Consider the following 14,148-nt stretch of genomic DNA (forward strand, 5'->3'; position numbering starts at 1 on the left):
AGTGAACTGCTTTCCCATGGTGAGGAGGTCCCGAGTGCATCGTGTCCTTGTACCGGTGCTGCTGCCTCCTCAGCCATCAACCCTCTCCATCCCAAAGGGATGCTGTCACTTCTGTGTGAGAACAGCTTTCCAGTTGTTATTTTTCCTGTCTCTTTGTAATATACCTTTTAGAGCTTGAAAATAAACAACTGAAAGAAAAAAAAGAAGTACTTTTCTCTGGATCCTGCTCAGCAAAGGGAGTGGCTGTGGGGAGGATAGGTGTGTACTCCAGGTGGAGATGCCCCAGCAATTAAGAAATTATTGCTGTCTCCAAAATCTGATGCTGCTACCCCTTTTCATCAGTGCCATCATTCACTGGAGAGCCAGTGAAGGGCCAGCATGCTGTGCTTCGAAAACTCCTGGCTAGGGGATGCTCTTTGAGGGTCTGCTGCTCCAGTTGCTCATCCAGGTCTTGGGTTTTTCACCACCCTGGGATGTCCTAGAGCCAGCAAAGCATCCCTGGAGGTGCTGCCCAGGGAAGGTGCTGTGAGACCCAGGATCTCTGCAAAACATTTTTTTTTTTTTTTTTTTTATTGGACGGGCAAAAAGTCCTTTGGGGGCAGCCCAAACCACATTGTCCACAGGAAACAATCTCTACAGAAAAAACCCCCATCACTTTGCGGTTTCTGGACTTGCTTCCCGTTTTCAAGGAGACTTCTGGTGTATTTTAGCTTGGTGTTTTTCTATCTCTTGGAAGAGAAATTAAACTTATGTGGGTGATGTGATATGGTTTAGAGATTAAAGGGAAACCAGGAGGATTTTGTACAGAGGCATCGAAAGTTTGAGGTGCTGGTGGGTCTCGGTGTGCGGTGCTCAAGTGCCATCTAGTGGCACCGGGCACGGCGTGGCGGATGTTTTGGGGTGACTGTGGTGGGCGGGGCAAGGCCAGGGGTCCGGTGGGGACACTTGGCTTGTCTGTCTTTGCAACCAAACAGCATCCGCGGGGGCCTTTGAGGGGAATATTAAGAACTAAATATTAAATGGCGTAATAACGAGGTGAGGTGTGAGCTGCAGGGGATGAATCTCATCACCCAAAGATACCTGGGAACATGGGCAGGGGTTGATGGAGAGCGGTGGGCCGTATGGAAACCCTTAGCACCGCCTGGAGCCAGGGATGTTGCCTTCCCCTGCATGGGCTTTCCAGGCACAACTCACACCAAACAGTCCAATTCCTGCTGTTCTCTCACCAAGAAGACTTTTTGGTTGGGAAAAAAAAAGAATATCCAGGGTGGATAACCCTAAATACAGTCAGACAGCATTCCTCTGCCCACACTGGACTGTAGTGAGTGGCTCTGCTGTGTTGGGACCCCATCCAGCAAGGGAGGAGCTCTGCAACCCCTGCATTCCTGCAGAGCCCCCTTGTCCTGTGATTATTACCCTGCCAGCTGCTCTCCCAGCAAGCCTGGCTGACAGCCCCTGAAATCCTATTAACTGAGTTTCAAGAGAAATAAAGTTAATTATCTGCTTCACCTGCTCTTCCTCCTCCTCCTCCTTCTCCTCCTCCCACCGCAGAGGCTTGTGGAGGTGGCTGAGCCAATGCTGTAAGAGCACTTGGACTATTGTGGCTGTGAATGACCTCATGAATCTGGTCCTGGGCTGGTAGGGGTTGGAGGACCAGAAGGTCAGCAGCTGGTGCCAGAGAGAAAGGAAGGCAATCGGGGCAGGACAGAGGAAGCAATGCCGCTGCAGACGGAGATACTGCGTGAGGTCTGGGCTGCAGACAGGTGAGTGCCACTGGGCAGGATGTGACCTGTGCTGGTTACATCCCCACACTGGATAATGTGCTGGCTGTCCCCACCAGACTCCCATCTCCTCCAGTGCTTTTTCTCCTATTTTCAATTTAAATGCAATTTAATGAGCAGTTTTATCACAGCCTTTTTACTTCGGGGATTGGTGTGATGATGCTCATTGACTTACAGAGAGGAAAAGGGTTTGTTAGAGGGGGATCCCCTTGCTGTCACCCTTGGCCAAGTCAGAGCCTGTCCTGTGCTCCCTGCTAGGAAGAATGATGTCGGACAAGCTTGACTCAGTCGAGGTGGGGGAAATGCTTCTGGAGTCACATGAAAGACTGAGCTTTCCCCCTTCACCAAAAATTGGGGCAGTCTCATGCTCCCCAGGGTCTGTGGAGGTCTGAAAACCCTCACCGCTTTGCTTTCTGTGCCCCACAGTCCCAGTGAGGAGCCGGGAAGTCCCCAGCAGCAGAAGCCCAAACAGGTGAGAAAAAATCATTCCCCTCAATTCTGTGTGCTACCATTCCCTGCTGTGGGCTGTCCTCAAGGTCTGGGGTCATCAGAGACCCTGAAACCCTGGGGCCCCACACCAAGGCTGACTAGGGGCTGGCTGGGCTCTCTATTGGGGTGCTGCCACCTAGGAGGGCATGAAGGTTTTGGGAACCCCCTTCAGAGCAGGTGGGTAGAGAAAATCCCACAGCCCTCCCTTCTCCTTTAGGCATCCTTCTGAACCCCCTTTCCATCACTTTGAAGCACCCCATACGGGGGTTTCCTAGTTCCTAGTTAACACTTTAATTAAGCCCCTCAATTAAGCTCTCAGCTGTGACTCACTTTCCCCAGGCTGTGACCCTGAAAGCCAGACCTCCTCCTTGCATTTCGGCACAGCCCTCACGTACCACCCAGCCTTGGAGGGGTCTCAGCAGCAATTTCATCCATCATCCAATTTAATCAACAGCCCCTCCCCAAAGGGCTTCGTTAAGTAACGAGTGGCTCTCCTCCCTGCAGCTCCTTAAGGGATTAGGGGATGTGAAAGAGCTTTTCAGTGTGAGCTGCTGACATGGAAAAAAACAGCTGGTTCCCAGCTTCACCGTGGGACTCCCAGCTCCCCCTCCCCAAATTTGCAGTCCTGGGATCCCACTGGGATCTGCCTGGATCACACCTTTTGCAAAACACCTTCACCCACTGCACTGGAGCATCTGGGAGGAACAAAATCCCTAAGAGGGGGAAGATGTTCTCTTGGATAGGGAAAGCTCTAGTCCATCTGGATTTGCTTAGATTGCTTTCTGAGGGCCCTGAACTGACACCCACTCCCCAAATACCTCCTTTCCAGAGCCAAGTGCTGATCCACATGCTCTGTATTTGGTAAATCAGGGTTATTTATAGCTCCAGCTAGCTGGGATTAGGTATGCTGTGTCTAATCCTCCTGCTTCCTTGCTCCTGCTGACCTCCATCCCAGCAAGGCCCTGCAGTTCCTTTTGCTGGGGTGAGAGATGGAGGTGAGGAGCAAGGCTGTCTGCCCTTCCTCACATACCCTGTCGCAGCTCAGGTACCCAGAGTGCCCATCAGTGCCCAGAGTGGCTCTCAGCCAGGGTCCCTGTGGCACAGTGTGGCTTGTTCTTCTGTGCTGACATGGTCCATGGTGTCAGGGCAGTGTCAGCACCACTTGTCAATCCCTTGTCTCCGGGGCTGGCACATGGCTGCCTGTCCCAGGGTGGATGCTCTTCTGTCTGTCTGCTAACAGTCCTTTCTGTTTTCCTTCCTATGCCTTCTTTGGGGGGTTGCCCCATGGTAAGTCACTCATTTGAAAGTGTGCGTCCCTACCCCACAGCGGGTCCTTGCTTCCATTCTGGGCCAGGGAAAAGCATGGCTGTACTTCCAAAAGGGAGCTGGTGCTGTATGAGCAGGGGTTGCCTTGCAAAGGGAAAAGAGGTTTAAGGCCAGCACCACCTCTGCAGCACCATCTGTGGGGGCAGAAGCTGAAGAAGAAGAGGCAGGAACCTGGACTGGAGCCTGAGGCCAAGCCAAGGCGGCTGCGAGTGAAGAAGCCGGGTGAGGCAGGGGCTGTCGAGGAGCCACATGCCCCAGCACAGGGTGAGCACAGATCACCACAGCTTCCTTGGAAATGGGAGGACATACTGCTCCCCTCCACCCCCCGCCCCACCACACCCTCCCCCCGCAAACCTGCCGTGGCCCCATTCCTGCATCTGCCATCCATCACGGGCATCTCTTGAAATGTGCAGGGGTGAAGAAGCTGAGGAAGAAGAAGGAGGAGAAGGGAGAGGAGGAGAGCGACAAGGACCCCTATTCCAAATTCACCAGGGAGCCTCGGAAGAAGAAGGAAAGCCCAGCGCCTCGCTCCCATGTGTCCAAGGGCCCCAGGAAGCAGCAAGGTGTGGGGACAGCACCCACCTCTCTGCAGGCTCGTGGCACCTCATGTCTCCATGCACCATGTCCCACCAGAGCTGTTGATGCTTCTGGTGTCTGCTGGGCTTCTGCACATCCCTGGCAGAGTTTTTTGGCCAAAACCCAGCTACAGACCTTGGAGGAATGGGGATGTGGCAAGGGACCTGCACTCATGGCCTTGGCTAGGGATTTGGGACCGAGGGGAGGCGGGGTGGGGGGGGGAGGAGTGGCACATTCCCTGGGATTGTGGCAGTTGGCGGCTTGCCAGTGCCATCAGGTCCCCAGCCACCTTCCTGGAGGGAAAAGATGGAGCTTGACCCTCTCCTCTCCACCCGGGGCTGCAGCCGCGAGAGGGCGCTGGGACTGCGCCGGCACCGTCCAGCACCGGACACGTCCCACGCGCAGCTGGGCACCGCGGACGGGACAGGACGAGACCCACGGCCCCGCACCCCGGCTGGGACAGGACGAATGTCCGTTCCGGCCGGTGTTGTCGCGAGAGGATCCGTCCTCGCAAACCACGAGGCTGGGGGTCCCCGCTGCAAGAGGACATTGCGTTGCTGATGCTGTGGTTTCACCTCTGGGCAGAGCTGGCCGAGGATGAGGAGGAAGAGGAGGTGGAGAATAAAGACCCGCCAAAAAAGCTCAAAAAGAAGCTTCCTAAAGACCCTTCCTCAGGAGACAGCCGGGAGAAGAAGCTGAAGCCGAAGGGTGAGTATCCAGGGGCAGGGATGGCTTAAGCCCAGTTCTGTCGTTACTTGCATCTGTCCTCACTGGGATGAGGGAACTGCCTGCATCCTCTTCCCACCCCTGTCCCGGCAGGCTCAAGGTACTGCGGAGCAATCGCCCCCTGCCCATTCAATCTGCCCCCAGCCCAGCCCTTCCTGCTGCCTCCACCTTGCTGCCTCCCTGTCCCCATCACTGCCTGTTCTGGCTGCTCATCAGCTCCTCTGTCCCACCAGGAGACAAGAGTGACCCTGACAGCAAAGCCAAATCTGCCAAAAGCACCAAGAAGGAGCAAATGTCCATGTTTCAGGTGAAGAAGGAGAAGAAAACCAAGAAGAAAGGTACGGGGTGAGCAGGAGGGGGAGGCATCCAGTCCTGCTGCCCAACAGCATCACCCAGAGCCAACAGCACCCAGTGCTGCATGACCGTGTCCCCCATCTCCCTCACAGCCACCACCAGCAGTGATGAGGAGGATGATTCCGACTCCAGCACCAAACCTATCAGGTCAGAGAAGAAGAAAAACCCAGCATCCCTCTTCCAGACTGGTGGGGATCCCCCCAAGGAGAAAAAATCCAAAAAGAAAGGTGAGAGCCCGTCACCGGTGATGGAGGGTGGTATGTGCTGGAGGGGCTTCTGGGAGTGCAGGTGAGCTTGGTCATGAAGGATGGGGGTTATGATCAATGGTGTTGGCATCTGTCTATGCCAAGCTTGATTTTGGGGCTCAGCAGAGTCAGGATCTTCCCCCTTCTGTGCCCTTGCCTGTTCCTGCCTGCAGTTCCTCCCAAAGGGACTGAGAGTGAGGAGGAGACCCTGGAAACCCTGCAGAAAAACTCCAACAAGAAGGGGAAAACAAAGAAATCAAAGAAGGTACAAAGGACCCCTCAGAGCCATGGGGCCCCCCTTGGGGTGGGGGGGGGAAGAGCAGCTCTTCCACCCAGGGTAAGCAGCATCCCCCAGCAAGACCCACTGCAGCACCATCCCCAAAGCCATCAGCTGCAGGGCCACAGCCCAGGGGGGAGTGGAAGCAAGGAGCAATTAGTCAGGAAAGGAGAGGGGGCTTTCAGCAGGTTTGACTTTGGGGTCACCATCCCCTCTTATGAAGCAGCTGAAGGAGGAGAGGCCCCCATCACCTGTCATTGAGGTCGACAACCTGGAGGAGTTCGTGCTGCAGCCGGCACCGCAGGGGGTGACTATCAAGTGCCGGGTGACACGGGACAAGAAGGGGATGGACCGGGGACTTTACCCCACCTATTACCTTCATTTGGATAATGACAAGAAGGTTAGTTAGGGTGAGGGCATGGAGACTCATGGGGCCCTGCATCTGACCTGGGGAGCACTCTCAGGGTTTTGGGGAGATGCTCGCCTGTATCCCACTGTGGTGGTGGGTTCTGTATGGGGTGCTTCCCTCTCCTGCAATTCCTCTTGGGAAATACCCTCCGTTGATGGTACCCGGGATGATGACCTAGCATCGGCTAGAGAGCCATGCTAATGCTGAGCTGGGCTCAGCCCCTCTTGCCCTATGGCAGTGCAGTATGCCAAATACAGTTAGTGTTTCTTCACTCCATGACTTGCTCAAGGTCATGGCAGTGACCTGTTGGGGGGTGAGCCAGGGACAGCAGTGTCAATGGCAGTGACAGTGTCCAATCGTCACATGGTCCAACTGCTCTACCAGGTGTTCCTCCTTGCTGGGAGGAAGCGTAAGAAGAGCAAAACCTCCAACTACCTCATCTCCATCGACCCCACTGACCTGTCACGGGGAGGAGAGAACTTCATCGGGAAGCTGAGGTAGGAGCAGAGGTGGCATCCCATTTCTGCAGCACCCTATTCCCACCCATGGATTATGGGCTGCCCCAAGCAATGGCTGGGTCAGACAGGAGGCTAAATTCAGCATTTCCCACTGCTGGGTCTGACCTGAGGAGGGGCAGGGGGCTGAGAGGGAAAACAGGCTTGTCTGTTTCCTCCCAGCAGACAGGTCATGGCTAGAAAAGGCACCCAGCAAGTCCAAGCCCACTGTATCACCAGCAACCACACAGCAGTGCTGGGGGATCCCTGTAGTGGCAACACCCTGTAACACCCTGATTTAAGGGTGCCTTGAACCACAGCAAATGACTAAGGAGTGGGAAGGACGGCACTGGCTGGGGGCTGCATCAGGGATTTGCAGCTAGACCAAAGCAAAGGCTGTGCCTGGAGAGGGGTCAGAGGAGGGCTGTAGTGGACTCAGTGGCATCAGCCACAACCATCTCTCATCCTTGGCTGCAGATCCAACCTGATGGGTACGAGGTTCACAGTGTTCGACAATGGTGCAAACCCCGACAGAGCCAATGCTGACTGGTCCAATGTGCGGCAGGAGCTTTCGGCCGTGGTCTATGTAAGCAGCAGCACGGGAAGCCCCCCTGGAGCTCCCGGGCAGGCAGCGAGGGGGTCCCAACCTGCACCCATTCTGAGTGCTGCCCCAGGGGAGTTACAGAGATGTGGGATGGGCTGGAGCCATCCCTGAGTCCTTGTTCAGCCCCCATGAGAGGCTGCAGCCCGTGGTGGTTGCTGGTTTTAGAGACAGGGTTTCTCTTGCAGGAGACCAATGTTTTAGGCTTCAAAGGTCCCCGGAAGATGACAGTCATCATCCCTGGGATGAATGCTGACGGTGAGAGGGTGCCCATCCGTCCCCGAAATGTAAGTCAGGGGCCAGGCTGGGCAAAACTCCTTGGGGGCTGGGTTTGCCAGGGATCACCTTAGATTTTACCAGTTTGGAGCATGAAGAGGCTTTCAGGTGTCCCTGAAATTCAAGGCACTTACCTGGGAGGGGGGAGACACAGTGTCTGTATTTTTTTCTCTGTGACAGATTCCATTTCCATGTGGGTACTGCTACAGAGCATCCCCCCAGGCACTCCACAGAGGGTGCCAGGGCGCTGGGGGAAGTTGCCCTAACCCCGCTCTCCCTGCTCTTGCCCCTCCCCAGGATAACGACGGCCTCCTGATGCGATGGCAGAACAGAAACATGGACAATGTAATTGAGCTGCACAACAAGGCACCAGTGTGGAACGATGAGACTCAATCCTATGTCCTCAACTTCCATGGCCGGGTCACCCATGCCTCTGTCAAAAATTTTCAGATTGTTCATGGCAGCGACCGTAAGCTGGGAAGAGGGGTGGGATGGGACAGGGGGATGGGGTGGGGAGGCACTAACTCTTAAACTGGCCCCAGCACCCACTTTTTTTGCTAAGGTTTATTTTTTTTATGCTTTGGGGTCCTGCCTGACTTTGCTGGAGCTGGGATGAAGCCAGACAGGGAGAACAGCATTGTGCAGGAGCTGCCCTCAGGCCACAGCACTGGCAGAGGCATTGTGCAGGGCTCCTGTTGCCACAGAGATTAGGGCAAGGACAGATCCTACAGGGTGCTGAGGCCCCCATCACACTACAACCACCTACTCAACTCAGAACACCCCAGAGCTTTAGACCCAGCACACATCCCAGATCACCAGTGGGCTCAGCCCAAGCTGCACTGTACCTTGGGGACAGTCCCTCAGGGGTGGCAGCAGCTCTGTCTGGATGTGGCCACTTGTCACCTGTCTGGTACAGTCAGAAGCTCTCAGCCTCCGGGGTGTTGGGTTACTGGACAGAAAAAACCTCTTGAGGGCCCCCGGTTATTTTTACAGATTTCCTGTCACCCGCCCTCCAGTAGCAGCAGTCCTACAGTCAGGGGGTGGGAGTATGAGCCCCTTGGGGGGCTGTGACTCCCAGGGAGGGAGTAGAGGGTGCCATGGTCTGTGTGCTGGATTGTGTAATGGGAAAATGATGCTTTTTGATAACATGTGTTGCAGTACGGCACAGCCAGTCTGGGAGTTGCAGGCAGAGCTTGGGGCTGGGGGGTGGGCAGCTTCTTTCAGATGCTGCTGCATGGGTGCCCTGGGAAAAGGCAGGATGGGTGCACAGGTGACATTCCAGTTGCTCACCCTCTTTCCCACAGCCGACTACATCGTGATGCAGTTTGGGCGTGTGGCGGATGATGCCTTCACCATGGACTACAACTACCCTCTCTGTGCTGTGCAGGCCTTTGCCATCGCCCTCTCCAGCTTTGATGGGAAGCTGGCCTGCGAGTAGCACCTGCACTGGGCCTGCCGGGACCACTGGGACCACCTGCCAGTGCCTGGCAGATGCTCCTGCATCCCTGTCCTGTTCCTTTCCCTGCATTTCCACCTTCTGTCCAGTGCGTGCTCACAGTTGCTCCTGGGGTGGTTCACAGAGCACGGTGCTTGCCAAGCACCATGGGATGCTCATCCAGCCGCAGCCACCCTCTCTGGGCAAATTCAGGACAGATCGCTGGTCTGGGGTGATGGCAGAGTCAAGCCTGAGGTATATTTAGCAGATGAGGCTGACTATGATCCCTACCTCATCCCTTTGAGATGTTTCTTGGACTCAGATCCTGGAAACTCATCCCCTCCTTTTATTTTTTTAGATTCTGATTTGTATTTTTATGCTCAGTTCCCCAGTGAGAGGAGGTAGGTGGTCTCCTTGCTTTGTGTTTCTTCATCCCTCTGTGAGTCTGCACCGAGGCCCCGTGTAGGTGGGCTCTGCCCAAGTTCCCAGCTAGAGACCCCCATCCTGGCTCGATGCCCACTGGGCACAAAGCCCCTGTTTTGCCCCATTTTGTCCTGGTGTGAGTGGATACCCAGTGCCCATGGTATCTTTTCACCTGCCAGGTCTCACCCTGCTGCCCAGAAACTGTTGGGGATTAAGGTCCCTGAGAAGCAGCCCGGCACTCAGAGCACTGGCAGCCTGTAGGCACGTGCTGAGGAATGGTGGTGCCAACGGAGGAGGGCTGGCAGCCACGTGAGGCAGAGTTGGCATTGTTGGCAGGGGGCCCAGCTGGGTCAGTTCTTCAGGAGGGACCTGGAAGAGAAAACTGAGGGTGCACCAGGAAGCAATGGAGTGACTCATGAGGTGTGGTGTGGTGCTGAGTCACACTCAGCACCCAGACAGGCCCTGCCAAACCCCCTGTGCCTCTTCCACTCACTGCCCCTACACTCTGCAACATCCCTCCAGACCCCACACATCGCAGGTGTCCCCACTGGTGCTCCTTGTTCATGGGAAGGTGGTGGCCAGAAGGTGCCACCCCCTGTCTCAGACTGGTGGGGTGTCATGGGGAGCTACGGGGAGACAGGGGGAAGGGGAGATGCTGGAGAGGGGTTAGCTCAATGGGAGCAGATCAGCCCATGCTCCTCTTTCCAGTACAATCCCACCTTTATGGAGTGAGGATTTGGCTTCAAAGACAGTCCCCAACCTGATTAATTCAGTGGTAAGAAACACGGGGACATGCCAAGGTCCCCTGAAACACCATCCTCAGCTGCCTGAGTTGTTTCTCTTACCAGCTCAGCTAATGCACTGACCCCAGGACAATTTGGGCTTTGTTTCCCAGGACACATATAGGTTGTTCCCCCATTCTGGAGGTGATCTGAGCCCCTCAAGTTAATGCATCTGAGAGGTAGCTGGAGCAGTTGGGCTGAGGAGTAGTAGATGGATGAGACAGATGCAGTTATGCAAGAGGGATGCTCATCCTCACTGGGCAGTGTTGCAACACCAACATGGCCCAAACTCGTCTCTCTGTGGAGCTAAGGACAGATGACAGTGACAGTGGAAGTATGAACTGCTGCTGGACTGCTACTGAACATCTTGCCCCAGTAGCTTTGCAGATGACAGTGGAGATTTTCCCACCAGCTGCATTAATCTGGGCTCCATGATTCATCAGCAGACACTCATGGCAAGGGCCAAGGGAGGTGGACAGCTTGGGGGACAACAGGCTGGCATGGGACATTGTCCATTACCCATGCAGTGAAATCAGAGATCGTCTTGTGAGCTAAAGGGAGAATCAGCCACAGCAGTTCAGGGCCAGCATGCCCCATGAGGTATGGCCAGCAAATGCGGGGAAAGCAAGAGCTTTCTGCCCAAATCTAGCCATGAACCCAACATCTGTTTGAAACTAGGACAAGCTCAGCTGATGGTTGAGCCAACACTTGTCCCTGTTTCCTCCAGTAGAGGCAGAAAAGAAGCAGCAGAGTGAGAGAGAGGGGTTTGGGCTCCCCAGGTTCTGGCTGGAGCACAAGCTGCTGCTATCCCAGCTGCTCCCCAGGATGATTCTCCCTCCCCTCATCCAAAAAGTCTCCATTTTGCCCGTTGTTGCTTGCAAATCCCTCAGGTTTCCTGTAGCCTAAGCAGAGTAAAATATCTGCCTAGGCTATCCAACACAATGTCACCCCATCTCAGAGCTGTCACTGCATCAGTTGCCCACCCCAAATCCCTTACACAAACCCTCTAATGCAAACCAACTGCAGCACAAGAAACAAATGAAAACAATTTAAGAGGGCGATGGATATTCGGGCCCTTTGTTTGCGCTGGCTGTTAACACCAGAGGAGAGGAGGGATGGAAGCAGTTGAAATGTGTATCTACTTTGGCCGGCGGAAAGTGTGACGGATGCACCAGAAAACCAATGGCTGAGGGTGCTGGGGTGTGCGTGGGTGTGAAAGGAATTCTCTCTGCAAGAAAAGAGGGAAAAAAAAAGAGGAAAGCCTTTATCAATAGTGTTTGAGCCCAAAGTGTGTGTCTTCCTTGGAGATAGGGTTTTGTCAATCCCCAGGGATAATATTTTCCCTGCAGTGTGAGACTTTGAGGTTTCTGAAGCTTCATTTTTAGGGTGCTGGTGTTAGGCTGGTGCTACAGGGATGTATTTTTAACCCCAGAAAGCGCTGGTGCAAGGGCACAAGCATGGCCAGGGGCGACTGTCATCAGCTCCTCAAGAGAACCTCCTAGGAAATGCATTTTATTTTTGCAGAGATGCTTATAAGGCAAAGGGAAGGAAAAAAATAAGGCCCTACTTCAATGCTGAGCACGTGTCCCAATTAGGACCAGTGTTGCTGTGGTGTCATTGACTCTCTCAGGCAGTGGTTGCTGGCATCCCCATCCCATGTTCATGAGTGGAAAGATGCTCAACTAGAGCTCATCAGGAAGATGGATGTGGGAGGTTCTTCTCCAGTCACTTGCTACTCCCCTTTCCCCAGACCTCTGGGGCTCAGTGGGCTCCATATACCCAGCCCTGAGCAAAGGCTTAACCCCTGCACTCTTTGGGGGCCTGACAGATATTTTCCATAAGGCAAATGTCCAATAGGGCAGGCAACTGAAAAAGGAAAGGGTTGGTGCATCTCAGCAGGTGTGGGAGCGGAGGCCAGCACTGGGAAACTCCTTGTCCAGCAATGGAAGGGCTGGAGCTGTTTGGTTCCCAGCAACTTCCCTAGCAAAGAACAGTGTCTGAACCCTGGGGGCTTTCCAGCTTTGAAGTGGTGATACATTAATTAATTAAAGAAGTGATTGTGATGAGGTATTTTTCTCTTCTCTATCCTTCCCCTCCCCTTATATTTCTTTTGGTGGTATTTTTTTAGAGGGAAAGGCAGACTTATTGCTGGTAAGCTGGGCTGTGGCTTTGCAGGATAGGCTCCTTCTTGGTGCAGCAAGCAACAGGCAGCCATGGGAAAGCCAATATTTTTCAACTGCTTTTTAAAAGGAGTAATTTTTTAATTAGTGAATCTATTCTAGAGAAGTGTTGGAGTTTTACAATGTTGTAGCTGTTCTTGGTGTCTTGCCTAGACTTGGATGTTCTGGCCATAAGAAAATATTATTTATGGCATTGCAGCTTGCAGCTCTTTTATATTATAATTTGGGAAAGGAAGTTGCTGTTCCCACCAGTGGACAAAAAAAAAAGCAGAAACATGGATTATGGACTTCTGAAGGAGAGAGAAAAAAAGAAGCAGAACAGACACAAACCACTGAGCTGGTCTCAAATCACTGCACTCCAAAACAAGCTCATCCCAGCACCACTAGCAGTTGCATTGGACACTGAAGTGAGACCCCTGCCTGCTCGGCAGGCCCAGAGCAGCAGTGACTGCCTTGGTACTCCCCTGCGCAGCATTACATGTGTTTCTAAACATTTGCAGATCAGGCTTTTATTCATGGGCTAATGCACACTTGTTTGCTCGTGCCTTACTCAGCCTAAACTACTATTGAACTCAATTAAGGCTGTCATCTGCAGGAGCACTCAATGTCATTTTTGCCCAAGTAAGGGATGAGTAACGAGACTCCGAACAGCCCTTGGAGAATAGCAGCCATTTTGTTACAGTTTTTGGTCCAGATTTCTTACAAGTTAACACCAGGCCAAGGGTGGAAGAATGCGATATGGCTTTATGAATCACACACAATTGCTGAATGTGCTGGATGCTGTCACTTCATGGGCTGAAGAGTTGGCTTGTCCCAAAATGCCTGAATACAACCAAACTCATCATGAAAATTGGAAAAATATGTTTCTAGAAGGGATGGGATGCAAAGAGCATCCCTTCTCCAAGCGAGGCCAATGGGAGTAGTCCTCTCTGTGAGTTTTGGGTACCACAGCAAAGATCTGTGCTGCACATCTTCATCTGGCAGGACCAGAGGTTTTGCCCCTACTGGGGCTGTGGCTCCTGACAGTGGGGCTGGGCCAGGGACTCTTATGCCATCAGCTGGCTGTGGCTTAGCATGTTTCCATCCATCAGCTCACTCAGAGGAAATGACCATGGCTTTGTTATAAATTGGTATAAGAATTTAGACAATTCCAATTAAACATTGATATATTTATTAAGCAAGCAATAATAAAGCAAAAAACAGCATTGGGTGGTCTGGGGAGTCAGTCTTCTCTCTGCCCAAGACACACATCAAAATGTAGTAAATGTCCCTTTTTATACACTTTCAAGTCCCAGGTTTTGAATGCAAATGCGTTGTAGCTGTGAGTTCCTGGCTTGTTGCTAGGTGGTTATCTGCCTTCTGGAGTTTGTCAGGGATGAAAGCTGTAGTTCTTATCTGTTGTAAATTCTACCGATACTGACACTTGTTTGTTTAGCAAGATGTCTGTAAAACTTATCTTGTTGAATTATAACAAAAGTTTCTTATTCCCTAATACACGTAAGATTTTATGAACAAAGTTAACCCTTCTATTACAGCTTGGCTCCTGGATGAATTCCCTTGGGAAATTACAACAGTGTGGGCTGAGATCCCCCTTCTGGGCACCATGGGGTGGGTGTCTGGGAGAGATGGGGAATCTGCAGTCTGGTGGGATGTAAGGGACTGAGTGTGTATGTGAGGATGAGGAAAGGGATGAAGGTCTTCGGAGGAGGTTGAAGATGTGAGATGGGAATAAGGATGAGGACAAAGTTGTGCAGCAGGGCATTAGAGTGTGCAA

The 14,148-nt window shown here is 53.1% G+C and overlaps 1 protein-coding gene across 4 annotated transcripts; it reads left to right on the forward strand.

Annotated features, from left to right (window-relative positions):
• Positions 1-1,694: 1,694 nt before the first annotated feature.
• On the forward strand, positions 1,695-14,027 carry TULP1 (TUB like protein 1). Of its 4 annotated transcripts, none has more exons than XM_050327158.1 (14): positions 1,695-1,763; positions 2,208-2,253; positions 3,743-3,860; positions 4,010-4,159; positions 4,758-4,880; positions 5,132-5,236; positions 5,345-5,479; positions 5,671-5,762; positions 5,998-6,174; positions 6,568-6,680; positions 7,155-7,263; positions 7,467-7,565; positions 7,852-8,023; positions 8,859-14,027. In XM_050327158.1, exons 1-14 carry the CDS (start codon positions 1,717-1,719, stop codon positions 8,990-8,992), a joined length of 1,620 nt encoding a protein of 539 aa, XP_050183115.1. In that variant the 5' UTR covers positions 1,695-1,716; the 3' UTR covers positions 8,993-14,027. The 4 variants fall into 4 exon arrangements, with proteins under 4 accessions (XP_050183115.1, XP_050183112.1, XP_050183114.1 ...); XM_050327155.1 differs by having other exon boundaries at positions 1,696-1,763; positions 3,725-3,860; XM_050327157.1 differs by having other exon boundaries at positions 1,696-1,763; positions 3,725-3,860; positions 6,001-6,174.
• Positions 14,028-14,148: the final 121 nt, after the last annotated feature.

This window comes from Myiozetetes cayanensis, unplaced genomic scaffold (genome assembly GCF_022539395.1).
Source record: "Myiozetetes cayanensis isolate MyiCay16 unplaced genomic scaffold, myiCay2020 scf32, whole genome shotgun sequence".
Lineage (NCBI taxonomy): Eukaryota > Metazoa > Chordata > Aves > Passeriformes > Tyrannidae > Myiozetetes > Myiozetetes cayanensis.